The sequence below is a fragment of the Acipenser ruthenus genome, chromosome 41 (assembly GCF_902713425.1).
Source record: "Acipenser ruthenus chromosome 41, fAciRut3.2 maternal haplotype, whole genome shotgun sequence".
NCBI classification, from domain to species: Eukaryota; Metazoa; Chordata; class Actinopteri; order Acipenseriformes; family Acipenseridae; genus Acipenser; species Acipenser ruthenus.
This window is the reverse complement of record NC_081229.1, coordinates 7,650,874-7,671,498: the sequence shown is the minus strand read 5'-3', so window position 1 is coordinate 7,671,498 and position 20,625 is coordinate 7,650,874. Positions and strand designations below refer to the sequence as shown.

General features: G+C 49.0%; 1 protein-coding gene across 1 annotated transcript; it reads left to right on the top strand.

Annotated features, from left to right (window-relative positions):
• Positions 1-51: 51 nt before the first annotated feature.
• On the top strand, positions 52-19,512 carry LOC131709045 (antigen peptide transporter 1-like). Its single transcript, XM_059010668.1, has 12 exons — positions 52-375; positions 2,340-2,864; positions 3,932-4,046; positions 7,476-7,606; positions 8,080-8,285; positions 8,761-8,958; positions 12,071-12,199; positions 13,049-13,234; positions 13,702-13,875; positions 14,793-14,952; positions 16,203-16,339; positions 16,906-19,512. The coding sequence occupies exons 2-12, from the start codon at positions 2,348-2,350 to the stop codon at positions 17,146-17,148; spliced, it is 2,196 nt and encodes a 731-aa protein (XP_058866651.1). The 5' UTR covers positions 52-375; positions 2,340-2,347; the 3' UTR covers positions 17,149-19,512.
• Positions 19,513-20,625: the final 1,113 nt, after the last annotated feature.

Below are 20,625 nucleotides of genomic sequence, written 5' to 3'. Positions count from 1 at the left end.
CTTCTATGGGTTCAGTTTAATTACAGTATCTATTTATTGTATATACTGTAGTATATCTTTTACACAGAGCGGTGTAAGCAGCTTCCCTCAGTGTAAGCCGTGCATACATTGATATGTATCTGTTGCTGGAAACAGAAGGGCGGTCCTCTGTATCTGTAACACTTTCGGTTTCATAACCCTTCTGATAAAACCGGCAGAGACGAGGCAGAAAGAGAGAGAAACTAAAGCAACGCTTCTTGCAGTCCGTGAACCTCGAGTCTACATTGTACAGGTTTTGGTCTTTAACTACATCATTTTAGTTATTTTGGGTGATTTGCTTACGAGCACATTTCAATAAGAAGCTCTTCCGGCAAACCTACATCTTACAGTAACAAGGTAAGAATAAAGAAGTGCCCTTGAGACGCTCTAAAAACTATCCGCGTGTTAGTTATTTTATTTTTCATTATTTCTATTAATAGTATTAAACTCTAGTATCTGATGTACCGTATGCAGGTCTATTTCACTTTGTAATTAACAACTGTGTGTCGTGCAAACACGACGCGGCAGTACAGAGGGACACGTAAGTGAAACTAACATTGAATTGAAAAAAAGACGCAGCAGAAATCTACTGTTTTAGGTTATTATTACATTTTTCAATATGCCACCGCGCCTGTGAATGTGTGTGTGTGTGTGTGTGTGTGTGTGTGTGTGTGTGTGTGTGTGTGTGTGTGTGTGTGATTATAATGATGTCCATGTAAAGTTAGCTGTCTCCTGTGAGTTCAATGCAGGTCGTACAGGACGGTGGTAGCAGTGCTTGGTGTTGACAGCTGTATTTGCTCGGTTGTTGTAAAAAAAAATGTAATTCATTGTTTACTGACGAATTTAAATGGATGTTTAAAAAAATACTTTTAGAGCAGCCCAGGCTCCCATTGCAGAGCAGTGTGATCCAGCCCAGGTTTCACATGCATTCTGTGAGCTCAGTAATAATGAGAGCCCCATTGCAGAGCAGTGTGATCCAGCCCAGGTTTCACATGCATTCTGTGAGCTCAGTAATAATGAGAGCCCCATTGCAGAGCAGTGTGATCCAGTCCAGGTTTCACATGCATTCTGTGAGCTCAGCAATAATGAGAGCCCCATTGCACAGCAGTGTGATCCAGCCCAGGTTTCACATGCATTCTGTGAGCTCAGTAATAATGAGAGCCCCATTGCAGAGCAGATCATCTCCCTGTTATTTTAATGTCCTCTTTAGCTATGTTGTTATCATAACTTACTCTAATTGTGTTAACCGCAAAGGTCCAGTCTAAATGCAGCTGTTAATTCTGCAGATACAGCCCTTCAAATGCTTTCATGACGCCTCCATATAAAATAAGAAACTGAACCCTAAAGATGATCCAGTTCTTGGTGTTTTTTCCTCCTGCAGTGATGATAAAGCGACTCCATTTTCTATGTGTGGAGCTTCACAGCCGGCGTGAGATTTCACTGCTGTGATTACAGGAGCACGTCTAACTGGACTGTCCTCAAAACAGGACGCTGGGAATACACATTGTGAACATGCCTGTCATTCTACACATGTAACAGACTGGAAACTAGCAGAATGCTGGCATACTGATTTAGTGTGTATCACATGACATAAATACAGTGCGTGTTCTGATTTTGTCAAAGAAAAATGAATTTAGCACTGAATGGGTTAATTGACTGTGTGTATTATTGTAATAATAGAGTACAGTGAATCCTGGCTCCACTCTGTGTATTATTGTAATAATAGAGTACAGTGAAACCTGGCTCCATTGTGTGTATTATCCCTTATGGAACAAACATATTTTTAATATATGGTAGAAAAGTATGATCCTTATACTTTTCATATATAGAAATTGGCCCCTTTTTTATATATTTATAATATATGGGATATATTTAAAATATATTTTAGTTTGTAATCCATATATTTATTTGAATGGATTGCAGACTAATGAAAATATATGCTGCACCATCTATTTTTAACATATACAATAAATATATGGATTACAGACTAAAATATATTTTAAATATATATAAAAGGGGCCAATTTCTATATATGAAAAATATAAGGATCATACTTTTCTACGAAATATTAAAAATATATGTTTTTTTCCATAAGGGATTGTAATAATAGAGTACAGTGAATCCTGGCTCCACTGTGTGACTGTGTGCTGATCCCGGGGACGTTGCCAGTTGAATCCTCCTCAGCTCCAGCCCTGGTGGTTGCAGGACTGTAGGATGAACCAGCTGAGAGTGGTGCTGGGATTCCGAGCAGTCCTTCCCTGTGATGTGTTGATTTCTCATGTCTGATTTCAGCTGTATTAACCCCCCCTCTCCTCCCCCAGCCCTCACCATGAAGCCGCTGGCAGCGCTGGCGTGTCTCCCAGTGCTGGACGTGGCCGTCACTCACGCCCTGCGGCTCGGGCTGACCCGGGTTCCAGTGCCGGAGCTGCAGCTCCCTCTGTGGAGCCTGTGGGTGACGGGTGTGCTGCGAGCCGCCGTGCTGAGCCTGGTCTTCTGTCACACCGTCCGCAGGGCGCCGCAGTGCCCGGCCTGGCTGCTGAGCAGAGACGCGCTGCAGAGTGTGCTGCTCCTGAGCCTGCTCCTGCCCTGCTACGCCACGCTGCAGGCTGTGAGTGCAGGCGGGGCGCAGGAGCTGCTGTGGGGCTGGCACTGTCCGAGCGCCCTGGCGCTGGGGTATGGAGTGACCGTCGCGACGGCTGTGCTGTGGCAGCGCTACGCGCCCTCCCCGTCCGAACCTGGGTCCCAGAAGAGAAACGGGGCGTCGCTCAGGAGGCTGGCGGAGCAGATGAGCCCCGACGCCAGGCACTTCGCAGCGGTGGGGTTCTTCCTGGTGGTGTCATCTCTGGGTAAGAGTGAGTCTCGCAGCCCCGCACGTGTTAATATTGTGTTAAACACTATGTGCAGTGCCGGGACCAGAGGCTCCCTGTGAGTCGCTCAGCCTTGCTGTTTCTCTGCAGGTGTGGTGTGTGTGTGTCAGAGGCTCCCTGTGAGTCGCTCAGCCTTGCTGTTTCTCTGCAGGTGTGGTGTGTGTGTCAGAAGCTGCCTGTGAGTCGCTCAGCCTTGCTGTTTCTCTGCAGGTGTGGTGTGTGTGTGTCAGAGACTGCCTGTGAGTCGCTCAGCCTTGCTGTTTCTCTGCAGGTGTGGTGTGTGTGTCAGAGGCTGCTTGTGAGTCGCTCAGCCTTGCTGTTTCTCTGCAGGTGTGGTGTGTGTGTGTCAGAGGCTGCCTGTGTGTCGCTCAGCCTTGCTGTTTCTCTGCAGGTGTGGTGTGTGTGTCAGAGGCTGCTTGTGAGTCGCTCAGCCTTGCTGTTTCTCTGCATGTGTGGTGTGTGTGTGTCAGAGGCTGCCTGTGTGTCGCTCAGCCTTGCTGTTTCTCTGCAGGTGTGGTGTGTGTGTCAGAGGCTGCCTGTGTGTCGCTCAGCCTTGCTGTTTCTCTGCAGGTGTGGTGTGTGTGTTAGAGGCTCCCTGTGAGTCGCTCAGCCTTGCTGTTTCTCTGTAGGTGTGGTGTGTGTGTTAGAGGCTGCCTGTGAGTCGCTCAGCCTTGCTGTTTCTCTGCAGGTGTGGTGTGTGTGTTAGAGGCTGCTTGTGAGTCGCTCAGCCTTGCTGTTTCTCTGCAGGTGTGGTGTGTGTGTTAGAGGCTGCTTGTGAGTCGCTCAGCCTTGCTGTTTCTCTGCAGGTGTGGTGTGTGTGTTAGAGGCTGCTTGTGAGTCGCTCAGCCTTGCTGTTTCTCTGCAGGTGTGGTGTGTGTGTGTCAGAGGCTGCCTGTGAGTCGCTCAGCCTTGCTGTTTCTCTGCAGGTGTGGTGTGTGTGTTAGAGGCTGCTTGTGAGTCGCTCAGCCTTGCTGTTTCTCTGCAGGTGTGGTGTGTGTGTGTCAGAGGCTGCCAGTGAGTTGCTCAGCCTTGCTGTTTCTCTGCAGGTGAGATGGCCATTCCCTACTACACAGGGAGGATGACAGACTGGATCATGAACGAGGAGGAGCCAGAAGCTTTCAATAACGCCATCACTGCCATGGCCCTCATCACCATCGGGAGGTGAGGTCTCTATAGAGAACATTTCTATTGGATCATAACATTGCACAGAGCTGTGATTACACTGAATAAGTGTCATTACTCTAGTGATTGTGCAGTTATAATGCAGAATTCTTGTAACGCTGTAGTGTGGAGCAGTGTGGAGTAGTGGTTAGGGCTCTGGACTCTTGACCGGTGGGTTGTGGGTTCAATCCCTGGTAGGGGACACTGCTGCTGTACCCTTGAGCAAGGTACTTTACCTAGATTGCTCCATTAAAAACCCAACTGTAAAATGGGTAACTGTATGTAAAAATAATGTGATATCTTGTAACAATAGTAAGTCGCCCTGGATAAGGGCGTCTGCTAAGAAATAAATAATAATAACATTTTAATTACCTAGAGTTCTATTATTATTATAAAACTACTTTGTGACATCACATTGCAGGTAGCTCCAACATGTTTTGCAATGACACTGCGTTGAGACACGGGTTTGTTTGTTCTCCCTGCAGTGCTGTCTCTGTGCTCTTGCTGTATCAGTACAGTACTGTTCTCCCTGCAGTGCTGTCTCTGTGCTCTTGCTGTATCAGTACAGTACTGTTCTCCCTGCAGTGCTGTCTCTGTGCTCTTCCTGTATAGGTACAGTACTGTTCTCCCTGCAGTGCTGTCTCTGTGCTCTTGCTGTATCAGTACAGTACTGTTCTCCCTGCAGTGCTGTCTCTGTGCTCTTGCTGTATCAGTGCAGTACTGTTCTCCCCGCAGTGCTGTCTCTGTGCTCTTGCTGTATCAGTGCAGTACTGTTCTCCCCGCAGTGCTGTCTCTGTGTTCTTGCTGTATCAGTACAGTACTGTTCTCCCTGCAGTGCTGTCTCTGTGCTCTTGATGTATCAGTACAGTACTGTTCTCCCCGCAGTGCTGTCTCTGTGCTCTTGCTGTATCAGTACAGTACTGTTCTCCCCGCAGTGCTGTCTCTGTGTTCTTGCTGTATCAGTACAGTACTGTTCTCCCTGCAGTGCTGTCTCTGTGCTCTTGCTGTATCAGTACAGTACTGTTCTCCCTGCAGTGCTGTCTCTGTGCTCTTGCTGTATCAGTGCAGTACTGTTCTCCCTGCAGTGCTGTCTCTGTGCTCTTGCTGTATCAGTACAGTACTGTTCTCCCTGCAGTGCTGTCTCTGTGCTCTTGCTGTATCAGTGCAGTACTGTTCTCCCTGCAGTGCTGTCTCTGTGCTCTTGCTGTATCAGTACAGTACTGTTCTCCCTGCAGTGCTGTCTCTGTGCTCTTGCTGTATCAGTACAGTACTGTTCTCCCTGCAGTGCTGTCTCTGTGCTCTTGCTGTATCAGTGCAGTACTGTTCTCCCTGCAGTGCTGTCTCTGTGCTCTTGCTGTATCAGTACAGTACTGTTCTCCCTGCAGTGCTGTCTCTGTGCTCTGGCTGTATCAGTGCAGTACTGTTCTCTCTGCAGTGCTGTCTCTGTGCTCTTGCTGTATCAGTACAGTACTGTTCTCCCTGCAGTGCTGTCTCTGTGCTCTTGCTGTATCAGTGCAGTACTGTTCTCTCTGCAGTGATGTCTCTGTGCTCTTGCTGTATCAGTACAGTACTGTTCTCCATGCTGTGCTGTCTCTGTGCTCTTGCTGTATCAGTACAGTACTGTTCTCCCTGCAGTGCTGTCTCTGTACTCTTGCTGTGTCAGTACAGTACTGTTCTCCCCGCAGTGCTGTCTCTGTGCTCTTGCTGTATCAGTACAGTACTGTTCTCCCCACAGTGCTGTCTCTGTGCTCTTGCTGTATCAGTACAGTACTGTTCTCCCCGCAGTGCTGTCTCTGTGCTCTTGCTGTATCAGTACAGTACTGTTCTATCTGCAGTGCTGTCTCTGTGCTCTTGCTGTATCAGTACAGTACTGTTCTCCCCACAGTGCTGTCTCTGTGCTCTTGCTGTAGTACTGTTCTCCCTGCAGTGCTGTCTCTGTGCTCTTGCTGTATCAGTACAGTACTGTTCTCCCCGCAGTGCTGTCTCTGTGCTCTTGCTGTATCAGTACAGTACTGTTCTCCCCGCAGTGCTGTCTCTGTGCTCTTGCTGTATCAGTACAGTACTGTTCTCCCCGCAGTGCTGTCTCTGTGCTCTTGCTGTATCAGTACAGTACTGTTCTCCCCGCAGTGCTGTCTCTGTGTTCTTGCTGTATCAGTACAGTACTGTTCTCCCTGCAGTGCTGTCTCTGTGCTCTTGATGTATCAGTACAGTACTGTTCTCCCCGCAGTGCTGTCTCTGTGCTCTTGCTGTATCAGTACAGTACTGTTCTCCCCGCAGTGCTGTCTCTGTGTTCTTGCTGTATCAGTACAGTACTGTTCTCCCTGCAGTGCTGTCTCTGTGCTCTTGCTGTATCAGTACAGTACTGTTCTCCCCGCAGTGCTGTCTCTGTGCTCTTGCTGTATCAGTACAGTACTGTTCTCCCCGCAGTGCTGTCTCTGTGCTCTTGCTGTGTCAGTACAGTACTGTTCTCCCTGCAGTGCTGTCTCTGTGCTCCTGCTGTATCAGTACAGTACTGTTCTCCCTGCAGTGCTGTCTCTGTGCTCTTGCTGTATCAGTACAGTACTGTTCTCCATGCTGTGCTGTCTCTGTGCTCTTGCTGTGTCAGTACATTACTGTTCTCCGTGCTGTGCTGTCTCTGTGCTCTTGCTGTGTCAGTACAGTACTGTTCTCCCTGCAGTGCTGTCTCTGTGCTCTTGCTGTATCAGTACAGTACTGTTCTCCCCGCAGTGCTGTCTCTGTGCTCTTGCTGTATCAGTACAGTACTGTTCTCCCCGCAGTGCTGTCTCTGTGCTCTTGCTGTGTCAGTACAGTACTGTTCTCCCCGCAGTGCTGTCTCTGTGTTCTTGCTGTATCAGTACAGTACTGTTCTCCCCGCAGTGCTGTCTCTGTGCTCTTGATGTATCAGTACAGTACTGTTCTCCCCGCAGTGCTGTCTCTGTGCTCTTGCTGTGTCAGTACAGTACTGTTCTCCCTGCAGTGCTGTCTCTGTGCTCTTGCTGTATCAGTACAGTACTGTTCTCCCCGCAGTGCTGTCTCTGTGCTCTTGCTGTGTCAGTACAGTACTGTTCTCCTCGCAGTGCTGTCTCTGTGCTCTTGCTGTATCAGTACAGTACTGTTCTCCTCGCAGTGCTGTCTCTGTGCTCTTGCTGTATCAGTACAGTACTGTTCTCCCCGCAGTGCTGTCTTTGTGCTCTTGCTGTGTCAGTACAGTACTGTTCTCCCCGCAGTGCTGTCTCTGTGCTCTTGCTGTATCAGTACAGTACTGTTCTCCCTGCAGTGCTGTCTTTGTGCTCTTGCTGTATCAGTACAGTACTGTTCTCCCCGCAGTGCTGTCTCTGTGCTCTTGCTGTATCAGTACAGTACTGTTCTCTCTGCAGTGCTGTCTCTGTGTTCTTGCTGTATCAGTTTGTTTGCTTGTTCTCCCTGCAGTACTGTGTCAGAGTTTGTATGTGACCTCATCTACAACATCACAATGAGCCGGATTCACATGAGAATCCAGAGCCGGGTCTTCAGGTCAGTGCTGCGGCAGGACATTGCCTTCTTCGACACGGCGCAAACCGGTGAGTGGAATGAGCAGCGAAATATACAGTGTAATGCACACAGTGTAATATATAGTGTAATACACACAGTGTAATATATAGTGTAATGCACACTGTGTAATATATAGTGTACTGCACGCAGTGTAATGCACACAGTGTAATGCACAGTGTACTGCACACAGTGTAATGCACACAGTGTACTGCACACAGTACTGCACGCAGTGTAATGCACACAGTGTAATGCACGCAGTGTACTGCACACAGTGTACTGCACGCAGTGTACTGCACACAGTGTACTGCACGCAGTGTACTGCACACAGTGTAATGCACACAGTGTACTGCACGCAGTGTAATGCACGCAGTGTACTGCACACAGTGTACTGCACGCAGTGTACTGCACGCAGTGTAATGCACACAGTGTCCTGCACACAGCGCTGCTTAGCTTCCTCACAGTGTCGCTGCCGACTCAGTGTGCTGCCTCGTCCGTTCCCCAGGTGACATCACGTCCCGCATCACGACGGACACAAACACGATGAGCGAGTCTCTGAGTGAGAAGCTCAGCCTGCTCATGTGGTATTTCATGAGGGTGCTGTGTCTGTTCGGCTTCATGCTCAGACTGTCCTGGAAACTCTCCCTCTTCACTGCCATCGGCCTGCCCATCATCTGGGTCATTCCAGAGCTGACCGGGAAATTCTACCAGGTAAAACTATACAGAGTCCTTATTATACCAGTAAAACTATACAGAGTCCTTATTATACCAGTAAAACTATAGAGTCCTTATTATACCAGTAAAACTATAGAGTCCTTATTATACCAGTAAAGCTTTACAGAGTCCTTATTATACCAGTAAAACTATACAGAGTCCTTATTATACCAGTAAAACTATACAGAACTGACCTTATTATACCAGTAAAACTATACAGAGTCCTTATTATACCAGTAAAACTATAGAGTCCTTATTATACCAGTAAAACTATAGAGTCCTTATTATACCAGTAAAACTATACAGAACTGCCCTCATCAGGAGATCTAGCAGGTAAAGTCATCCAGTGCAGATAAGTTCTTAGCGATCCTTGAAGTCACAGCCCGCTCCACACCGTGCTCAGCTGAATGTGGATTGAGAGTAACCCTACAGGAATCCCACCTGGAACTCCATTTCATTCTGTTTCTTCTAGAAACTGTCAGTGAGAGTGCAGGAGTCTCTGGCGAAGGCAAACGCCGTTGCCATGGAGACGTTCTCATCGATGAAGACAGTGCGCAGCTTCGCTAACGAAGAGGGCGAGGCGCAGCGATACCGAGACAAACTGGAGGAGACGTACCGGCTCAACAAGATCGAGGCTGCTGCCTACGCTGCCTCCTCCTGGACAAACAGTGTAAGTGACAGAGAGAGAGTGAACAAGAACACAGTCAACTTGTCTGCCACACAGAGCCCATCTCTAACACAGAGACCCAGCCCATCTCTAACACTATAACCCAGCCCCATCTCTAACACTATAACCCAGCCCCATCTCTAACACAGAGACTCAGCCCCATCTCTAACACAGAGACCCAGCCCCATCTCTAACACAGAGACCCAGCCCATCTCTAACACAGAGACCCAGCCCCATCTCTAACACAGAGACCCAGCCCATCTCTAACACAGAGACCCAGCCCATCTCTAACACAGAGACCCAGCCCCATCTCTAACACTATAACCCAGCTCCATCCCTAACACAGAGACCCAGCCCCATCTCTAACACTATAACCCAGCCCCATCTCTAACACTATAACCCAGCCCCATCTCTAACACAGAGACTCAGCCCCATCTCTAACACAGAGACCCAGCCCCATCTCTAACACAGAGACCCAGCCCATCTCTAACACAGAGACCCAGCCCATCTCTAACACAGAGACCCAGCCCCATCTCTAACACTATAACCCAGCCCCATCTCTAACACAGAGATCCAGCCCCATCTCTAACACTATAACCCAGCCCCATCTCTAACACAGAGACCCAGGCCCATCTCTAACACAGAGATCCAGCCCCATCCCTAACACTATAACCCAGCTCCATCCCTAACACAGAGACCCAGCCCCATCTCTAACACTATAACCCAGCCCCATCTCTAACACTATAACCCAGCCCCATCTCTAACACTATAACCCAGCCCCATCCCTAACACTATAACCCAGCTCCATCTCTAACACTATAACCCAGCCCCATCCCTAACACAGAGACCCAGCCCCATCTCTAACACTATAACCCAGCCCCATCTCTAACACTATAACCCAGCCCCATCCCTAACACAGAGACCCAGCCCCATCCATAACACAGAGACCCAGCCCCATCCCTAACACAGAGACCCAGCCCCATCCCTAACACAGAGACCCAGCCCCATCTCTAACACTATAACCCAGCCCCATCTCTAACACTATAACCCAGCCCCATCCCTAACACTATAACCCAGCCCCATCTCTAACACTATAACCCAGCCCCATCCCTAACACAGAGACCCAGCCCCATCTCTAACACAGAGACCCAGGCCCATCTCTAACACTATAACCCAGCCCCATCTCTAACACAGAGACCCAGCCCCATCTCTAACACAGAGACCCAGCCCCATCTCTAACACTATAACCCAGCTCCATCTCTAACACTATAACCCAGCCCCATCTCTAACACTATAACCCAGCCCCATCTCTAACACTATAACCCAGCCCCATCCCTAACACTATAACCCAGCCCCATCCCTAACACTATAACCCAGCCCCATCCCTAACACTATAACCCAGCCCCATCTCTAACACAGAGACCCAGCCCCATCCCTAACACAGAGACCCAGCCCATCTCTAACACTATAACCCAGCCCCATCTCTAACACTATAACCCAGCCCCATCTCTAACACAGAGATCCAGCCCCATCTCTAACACTATAACCCAGCCCCATCTCTAACACAGAGACCCAGGCCCATCTCTAACACAGAGATCCAGCCCCATCCCTAACACTATAACCCAGCTCCATCCCTAACACAGAGACCCAGCCCCATCTCTAACACTATAACCCAGCCCCATCTCTAACACTATAACCCAGCCCCATCTCTAACACTATAACCCAGCCCCATCCCTAACACTATAACCCAGCTCCATCTCTAACACTATAACCCAGCCCCATCCCTAACACTATAACCCAGCCCCATCTCTAACACAGAGACCCAGCCCCATCTCTAACACAGAGACCCAGGCCCATCTCTAACACAGAGACCCAGCCCCATCTCTAACACTATAACCCAGCCCCATCTCTAACACTATAACCCAGCCCCATCTCTAACACTATAACCCAGCCCCATCTCTAACACTATAACCCAGCCCCATCCCTAACACTATAACCCAGCCCCATCTCTAACACTATAACCCAGCCCCATCTCTAACACTATAACCCAGCCCCATCTCTAACACTATAACCCAGCCCCATCTCTAACACAGAGATCCAGCCCCATCTCTAACACTATAACCCAGCCCCATCTCTAACACAGAGACCCAGGCCCATCTCTAACACAGAGACCCAGCCCCATCTCTAACACAGAGACCCAGCCCCATCTCTAACACTATAACCCAGCCCCATCTCTAACACTATAACCCAGCCCCATCTCTAACACTATAACCCAGCCCATCTCTAACACTATAACCCAGCCCCATCTCTAACACTATAACTCAGCCCCATCCCTAACACAGAGACCCAGCCCATCTCTAACACTATAACCCAGCCCCATCTCTAACACAGAGAGCCAGCCCCATCTCTAAACAGAGACCCAGCCCCATCCCTAACACTATAACCCAGCCCCATCTCTAACACAGAGACCCAGCCCCATCTCTAACACAGAGACCCAGACCCATCCCTAACACAGAGACCCAGCCCCATCTCTAACACAGAGACCCAGCCCCATCCCTAACACAGAGACCCAGCCCCATCCCTAACACAGAGACCCAGCCCATCTCTAACACAGAGACCCAGCCCCATCCCTAACACAGAGATCCAGCCCCATCTCTAACATAGAGAGCCAGCCCCATCTCTAACACAGAGACCCAGCCCCATCCCTAACACAGAGATCCAGCCCCATCTCTAACACAGAGACCCAGCCCCATCCCTAACACAGAGACCCAGCCCCATCCCTAACACAGAGACCCAGCCCCATCTCTAATACAGAGACCCAGCCCCATCTCTAACACAGAGACCCAGCCCCATCCCTAACACAGAGATCCAGCCCCATCTCTAACACAGAGACCCAGCCCCATCCCTAACACAGAGACCCAGCCCCATCCCTAACACAGAGATCCAGCCCCATCTCTAATACAGAGACCCAGCCCCATCTCTAACACAGAGATCCAGCCCCATATCTAACACTATTCAGTGCTGTGTCCTTTTTTCAGCTCTCCAGTCTGGCCCTGGTCTCTATGCTGTATCAGTCTGTATAGTGTCTGTATTCAGCGCTGTGTCCTTGTTTCAGCTCTCCAGCCTGGCTCTGAAGGTCTCTATCCTGTACTACGGAGGGATGCTGGTGACCTCGGGGGATGTGAGCAGTGGAGACCTGGTGTCCTTCGTCCTGTATGAGCTGCAGTTCTCCTCTGCTGTGGAGGTGAGACGTGAATTCAGACAGACCAGCGGTTCCAGTGCAGAGCAGGGGGTGTTATTCCAACAAGCTCTCTGCTCATTATGTAGCAAATCATAATGGGACATAATCCCCAAACTCTTCTCTCACAAGATTGTATCCACACAATCTTCTGAAAGGAAAAAAACTCCAGTTACATTTCTAAAACAAACCAGAAAGAACTGAATTTGTGTTCTTTGGTTTCTGGTTTAGTGGGTGCGTTGTTTTGGGGGTGGGGGTTTATGGCTGTGTTGCCGGTCTCTCACTGGTTTTGCTGGCTGCGTTGCCGGTCTCTCACTGGTTTTGCTGGCTGCGTTGCCGGTCTCTCACTGGTTTTGCTGGCTGCGTTGCCAGTCTCTCACTGGTTTTGCTGGCTGCGTTGCCGGTCTCTCACTGGTTTTGCTGGCTGCGTTGTCGGTCTCTCACTGGTTTTGCTGGCTGCGTTGCCGGTCTCTCACTGGTTTTGCTGGCTGCGTTGCCGGTCTCTCACTGGTTTTGCTGGCTGCGTTGCCGGTCTCTCACTGGTTTTGCTGGCTGCGTTGTCAGTCTCTCACTGGTTTTGCTGGCTGCGTTGCCAGTCTCTCACTGGTTTTGCTGGCTGCGTTGCCGGTCTCTCACTGGTTTTGCTGGCTGCGTTGCCGGTCTCTCACTGGTTTTGCTGGCTGCGTTGCCGGTCTCTCACTGGTTTTGCTGGCTGCGTTGTCGGTCTCTCACTGGTTTTGCTGGCTGCGTTGTCGGTCTCTCACTGGTTTTGCTGGCTGTGTTGTCGGTCTCTCACTGGTTTTGCTGGCTGTGTTGCCGGTCTCTCACTGGTTTTGCTGGTTTCTCTGGTTTCAGGTGCTGCTCTCGTACTATCCCCATGTGAAGAAGGCGATCGGCGCCTCAGAGAAAATCTTCGAGTACATGGACCGCGAGCCGGAGATGACAGCGGGGACCCTCGCACCCGAGACCCTGAGGGGACACGTGGAGTTCAAGAACGTCAGCTTCACCTACCCTCGCAGACCCGACACCACCGTGCTCAAGGTGAGAGCCTCCGCAGGGAGCCACAGCCAGCGCCACTGTGCTTGAGAATCAACACTGTGACAAACCCAGGCAAGAGAGGTGTCGCTCTGAGAGTGTATCTCTGGGTTACTCTGTGTGTGTGTGTGTGAGAGAGAGAGGTGTTGCTCACACTCCTCTCTCTCTCTCTCTCTCTCTCTGTGTCTGTCTGTCTGTCTGTGAGAGTGGTGTCGCTCTGAGAGTGTATCTCTAGTTTACTCTCTTTCATTGTGTTCTCTCTCTCTCTGTCTGTCTGTCTGTCTGTCTGTCTGTCTGTGAGAGTGGTGTCCCTCTCTGAGAGTGTATCTCTAGTTTACTCTCTTTCATTGTGTTCTCTCTCTCTCTGTCTGTCTGTCTGTCTGTCTGTCTGTCTGTCTGTGAGAGTGGTGTCGCTCTGAGAGTGTATCTCTAGTTTACTCTCTTTCATTGTGTTCTCTCTCTCTCTCCTCCAGAGCGTCTCGTTTGAGCTGCGCCCCGGTGAGATCACGGCTCTGGTGGGCCCCTCTGGCGGGGGGAAGTCGACGTGTGTGTGTCTGCTGGAGCGCTTCTACCAGCCCCAGAGTGGAGAGATCCTGCTGGACGGGGCTCCCCTTCAAGACTACCAGCACTCGTACCTGCACAGGAAGGTAACGCACTCACACTCACACTACCAGCACTCACACTGCCAGCACTCACACACTCACACTGCACTCAGCACTCACACTGCCAGCACTCACACTGCACTCACACTACCATCACTCACACTACCAGCACTCACACTCACACTAGTAGCACTCACACTACCAGCACTCGCACTGCACTCACACTACCAGCACTCACACTCACACTACCAGTACTCACACTACCAGCACTCGCACTGCACTCACACTACCAGCACTCGCACTGCACTCACACTACCAGCACTCACACTACCAGCACTCACACTCACACTCACACTACCAGCACTCACACTACCAGCACTCACACTGCACTCACACTACCAGCACTCACACTACCAGCACTCACACTACCTGCACTCACACTACCAGCACTCACACTCACACTACCAGCACTCACACTACCATCACTCACAATACCAGCACTCACACTCACACTCACACTACCAGCACTCACACTGCACTCACACTACCATCACACACACTGCCAGCACTCACACTACCAGCACTCACACTAGCAGCACTCACACTCACACACACACTACCGGCACTCACACTACCAGCACTCACACTGCACTCACACTACCAATACTCACACTACCAGCACTCACATGCACACTACCAGCACTCACACTGCACTCACACTACCAATACTCACACTACCAGCACTCACACGCACACTACCAGCACTCACACTGCACTCACACTACCAGCACTCACACTTATTGATTGCTGGTCAGTGATTGCTGGTTATTGTCTCTAGGTTAGTGATTGCTGGTTATTGTCTAGGTTAGTGATTGCTGGTTATTGTCTAGGTTAGTGATTGATGGTTATTGTCTGTAGGTTAGTGATTGCTGGTTAGTGATTGTTTCTCGTTGCCCTGCCAGGTTGCTCTGGTGAGTCAGGAGCCGGTGCTGTTCGCCCGCTCGGTTCAGGAGAACATCTCGTATGGAGTGGAGCAGAAAAGCGAGGAGGAGGTGCAGCGAGCAGCCAAGAGAGCCATCGCACACGACTTCATCACGGAGCTGCAGGAGGGCTACAGCACCGGTGAGGGGAGCTACAGCACAGCACAGCATAGTACAGTACAGCACAGTACAGTATACACCAAACCAGCGAGACCTGCATCACAGCACAGTACAGCACAGTACACACCAAACCAGCGAGACCAGCATCACATCACAGCACAGTACAGCACAGTACACACCAAACCAGCGAGACCAGCATCACAGCACAGTACAGCACAGTATACTACACACCAAACCAGCGAGACCTGCATCACAGCACAGTACAGCACAGTACAATACACACCAAACCAGCGAGACATGCATCACAGCACAGTATACTACACACCAAACCAGCGAGACCTGCATCACAGCACAGTACAGCACAGTACAATACACACCAAACCAGCGAGACATGCATCACAGCACAGTACAGCACAGTACAATACACACCAAACCAGCGAGACCTGCATCACAGCACAATACAGCACAGTACAATACACACCAAACCAGCGAGACCTGCATCACAGTACAGCACAGTACACACCAAACCAGCGAGACCTGCATCACAGTACAGCACAGTACACACCAAACCAGCAAAAACAGCATCACAGCACAGTACAGGCTTGCTCAGTGTTAGTGATTGAGATGAGAGAGGGGGTGCAGGCTTGCTCAGTGTTAGTGATTGAGATGAGAGAGGGGGTGCAGGCTTGCTCAGTGTTAGTGATTGAGATGAGAGAGGGGGTGCAGGCTTGCTCAGTGTTAGTGATTGAGATGAGAGAGGGGGTGCAGGCTTGCTCAGTGTTAGTGATTGAGATGAGAGAGGGGGTGCAGGCTTGCTCAGTGTTAGTGATTGAGATGAGAGAGGGGGTGCAGGCTTGCTCAGTGTTAGTGATTGAGATGAGAGAGGGGATGCAGGCTTGCTCAGTGTTAGTGATTGAGATGAGAGAGGGGATGCAGGCTTGCTCAGTGTTAGTGATTGAGATGAGAGAGGGGGTGCAGGCTTGCTCAGTGTTAGTGATTGAGATGAGAGAGGGGGTGCAGGCTTGCTCAGTGTTAGTGATTGAGATGAGAGAGGGGGTGCAGGCTTGCTCAGTGTTAGTGATTGAGATGAGAGAGGGGGTGCAGGCTTGCTCAGTGTTAGTGATTGAGATGAGAGAGGGGGTGCAGGCTTGCTCAGTGTTAGTGATTGAGATGAGAGAGGGGGTGCAGGCTTGCTCAGTGTTAGTGATTGAGATGATAGAGGGGTGCAGGCTTGCTCAATGTTTAAAGTCTGTGTCCTGTGTGTTTTTGCAGATGCTGGTGAGAAGGGCGGGCAGCTCTCGGGGGGTCAGAAGCAGCGTGTGGCGATCGCTCGGGCTCTGCTCAGGGACCCCCGCATTCTCATCCTGGATGACGCCACCAGCTCCCTGGACACTGAGACTGAGCACCTGGTACGTACAGCAAACACACTGAGATACAAGCACACTGGACAGATACACTGGGATACACATACACAGTTGTGTTCCCCTGTGTGCAGTGATGTGATTGCACTGTGTATTGCTGTGTTCCCCTGTGCAGTGATGTGATTGCACTGTGTATTGCTGTGTTCCCCTGTGCAGTGAAGTGATTGCACTGTGTATTGCTGTGTTCCCCTGTGCAGTGATGTGATTGCACTGTATTTGTGTTCCCCTGTGTGCAGTGATGTGATTGCACTGTGTAATGCTGTGTTTCCCTGTGCAGTGATTTGATTGCACTGTGTTGCTGTTCCCCTGTGCAGTGATGTGATTACACTGTGTGTTGCTGCTCCCCTGTGCAGTGGTGTGATTGCACTGTGTATTGATGTGTTCCCCTGTGCAGTGGTGTGATTGCACTGTGTATTGATGTGTTCCCCTGTGCAGTGGTGTGATTGCACTGTGTATTGATGTGTTCCCCTGTGCAGTGATGTGATTGCACTCTGTGTTGCTGTTCCCCTGTGCAGTGGTGTGATTGCACTCTGTGTTGCTGTTCCCCTGTGCAGGTCCAGTCGGCTGTGCTGAATGGGCGCCGCTGCTCGGTGCTCCTGATCTCTCACAGGCTGAGCTCCCTGGAGCGGGCGGACCGCATCATCGTGCTGCAGGGAGGGGAGGTGGTGGAGCAGGGGAGCCACTCGGATCTGCTGCAAAGAGGGGGCGTCTACCAGAGCCTGTTGGAGAAACAGAGCAGGGGCTTCGACCGCAACGGGGTCGACCGGGACCAGGAGGGACCAGAACAGCAGGACTGAGAGCTCAGAGCAGCCTGCACTCCACTGCACACTGCACACTCTCTGCAGGGAGAAGAATACATGGATACTGCTGTGGAAGAATACATGGATACTGCTGTGGAAGAATACATTGAGACTGCTGTGGAAGAATACATTGAGACTGCTGTGGAAGAATACATTGAGACTGCTGTGGAAGAATACATTGAGACTGCTGTGGAAGAATACCTTGATACTGCTGTGTAAGGGCCTTTTAAACTGAAGACAGAATTGTATTATTAATCACAAAAACAAAGATTGTACAGGAAGTGCTCTGAGGCGTGCACTGTGACAGGGTACTGCAATGACATCATCACTGTACGCTTCATTCATCATCAAATCAAATCAAAAATAATCTCTGTTCTGCATTTGTATTGTTCTGAAATGTTCTTTTTCAGCTGAATGTTAATTGAAGTGGCCTCTTGCTGTGAGACTTTGTATCTCTGTGCTCTTTTGAGTGGCAGTGCGCAGGGACCGTGACTCCAGTACATTCACAATTCCTTGGAGGCTACATATCTGATGTGACATTCAGTGGGGCAAAGCGAGGGCCAGTCCAGCCCAGATATGCATTACACCATACATGCCATTACTCACTCGAACCAATTTGAGCTGATCAGGTATTATTATTATTATTATTATTGTATTGGTCACCTCTGAGGCTCTCTAGGAGAGGAGTGGTTCCCCAGAAATTCTGTGGATTAGAGATAAACAAGCATGCAATCTGGCTCCTATAAGAGCACTGTGGATCATTGATAAATAAACAAGCATGCAATCTGGCTCCTATAAGAGCACTGTGGATCATTGATAAATAAACAAGCATGCAATCTGGCTCCTATAAGAACATTAGAACACCCCCCCTCTTTAATACCCCTCGTGTCTGCAGGGCGCATGTAAAGGAGTGTGTCCAGTAAGTGAGACCTGACTGTGACCCTGAGCCGTCCGCAGTCCAAGTGTGCTAGGAGGACTCCGCTGTGCCTCATGACTTGGTGTCACTGTTTTTAAATTGCTGTACATCACAGGGCTTGAAACTCACACCAGCCCTGCTGCACCCAGTCCTGGGGTTATTATACAATCAGCTCCCTGGTAAAGCTGCTGTGAATGAACTGATTCTCATCACAGCATCAATACGTCTCACCTGTGAGTCTGCAGGGTTACTAATAGGAGTTTGAACAATCAGCCCCCTGGTAAATCTGCTGTGAATGAACTGAATCTCATCACAGCATCAATACGTCTCACCTGTGAGTCTGCAGGGTTACTAATAGGAGTTTTGCACGCAGCTATAACAGAGGAACAGTTTATTTTTAACATCAAATCGTTTCAATAATTCTGAAGGCCAGGAATGGATGCAGCTGGGCTAGTGTGAGCTTTAAGTGCATTGACTGAAGCAGGTCTAAGTGCAGTGTGTGTTTCTCTATTCAGTTATATCACAGTGCATTGATTGAAGCAGGTCTAAGTGCAGTGTGTGTTTCTCTATTCAGTTATATCACAGTGCATTGACTGAAGCAGGTCTAAGTGCAGTGTGTGTTTCTCTATTCAGTTATATCACAGTGCATTGATTGAAGCAGGTCTAAGTGCAGTGTGTGTTTCTCTATTCAGTTATATCACAGTGCATTGATTGAAGCAGGTCTAAGTGCAGTGTGTGTTTCTCTATTCAGTTATATCACAGTGCATTGATTGAAGCAGGTCTAAGTGCAGTGTGTGTTTCTCTATTCAGTTATATCACAGTGCATTGATTGAAGCAGGTCTAAGTGCAGTGTGTGTTTCTCTATTCAGTTATATCACAGTGCATTGATTGAAGCAGGTCTAAGTGCAGTGTGTGTTTCTCTATTCAGTTATATCACAGTGCATTGATTGAAGCAGGTCTAAGTGCAGTGTGTGTTTCTCTATTCAGTTTTGCACTCCAAGATTATTATTTCATTCAGTGAATTTGTTTTTTAAGTTCTAGTTTCCAGTAGCTTTAGATCCTTTTCAATTCTTTTTTAAGCTGCATATTTCTAATATTTCCATGCATTGATTTTCACAGTATCTGCAAACACAAGATGTAAATATTAATTAATATTAATATCCACTGAAACAAAGTGAGTCACAGCTGTAACTCACAAGTCGTTTTCTTATTTAAATCTGTTGTGTTAAATCAAATACAGTTTGAGAATCCACAATACTGTTCTATCTGATTTTGATTTTAAAATGCAAAACTTCTTTTAATGAATACAAAGCTAATCGCTTGTGAGTTCAATCTTTGTGAGCGGGGTGCAGCTGTTTTTTGTTTTGTTCTTGTTGTTTTTTTTACAGGTTTGTCAATGCAGGTGTTTCTGCTGTAATTTTTAATTAAAAAAAACTATTGAAAAAGGATGTGTGTTTGTGTGTGAAACCAAGAGGAACAGTATACACAAGTCAGCAACGAGAAAACTTCAGACACAAACACAAGCAAGTCAATTAAAGGACAGCTTTGTTAGTTTGGGATCGAGAGCACAGCACAGGTACACACGAAGAGACACACTGTCACACAGACACACAGTCACACAGATACACACTGTTACACAGATACACAGTCACACAGACACACAGTCACACAGATACACACTGTTACACAGACACACATACACACCGATACACACTGTTACACAGACACACAGACACACAGTCACACAATCACACATACACACAGTCACACAGATACACACACAGTCACACAGACACAGAGTCACACAGATACACACAATCACACAGATAGACACACTGTCACAGACACACAGTCACACAGACACACTGTCACTCAGCAACACAGTCACACACACACAGCAACGCAGATACACACTGTCAGAGACACACAGTCACACAGATACACACTGTCACAGACACACAGTCACAAAGACACACTGTCACTCAGCAACACAGATACACAGTCACACAGATACACACTGTCACACAGACACACACAGCCATACAGATACACAGAATCACACAGATACACACTGTCACACAGACACACAGACACACACAGCAACGCAGATACACCACACAGACACATACAGTCACTCAGCAACACAGTCACACAGACACACTGTCACTTAGCAACACAGTCACACTGTCACTCAGCAACAGTCACACACACTCACTGTCACTCAGTCACTCAGCAGCAACACAGTCACTTCGACACACAGTGTCATGGACTGGAGGCACACTACCAGACTCATGACATGGGCTGGGGACACACTACCAGACTCATGACATGGGCTGGGGACACACTACCAGACTCATGACATGGGCTGGGGACACACTACCAGACTCATGTCATGGACTGGAGACACTGAATATGATATTAATACCTGAACGTGTATTAGAAATGTAACTGGACTGACTAATGAAACTGCTGTGTTTTGAGAAACAGGGCAAACAGCTGTGTCTTGAAAAAAGGGCCCCTTTATTGCAGACATACTGAACTGTGTGACCAACTGAACT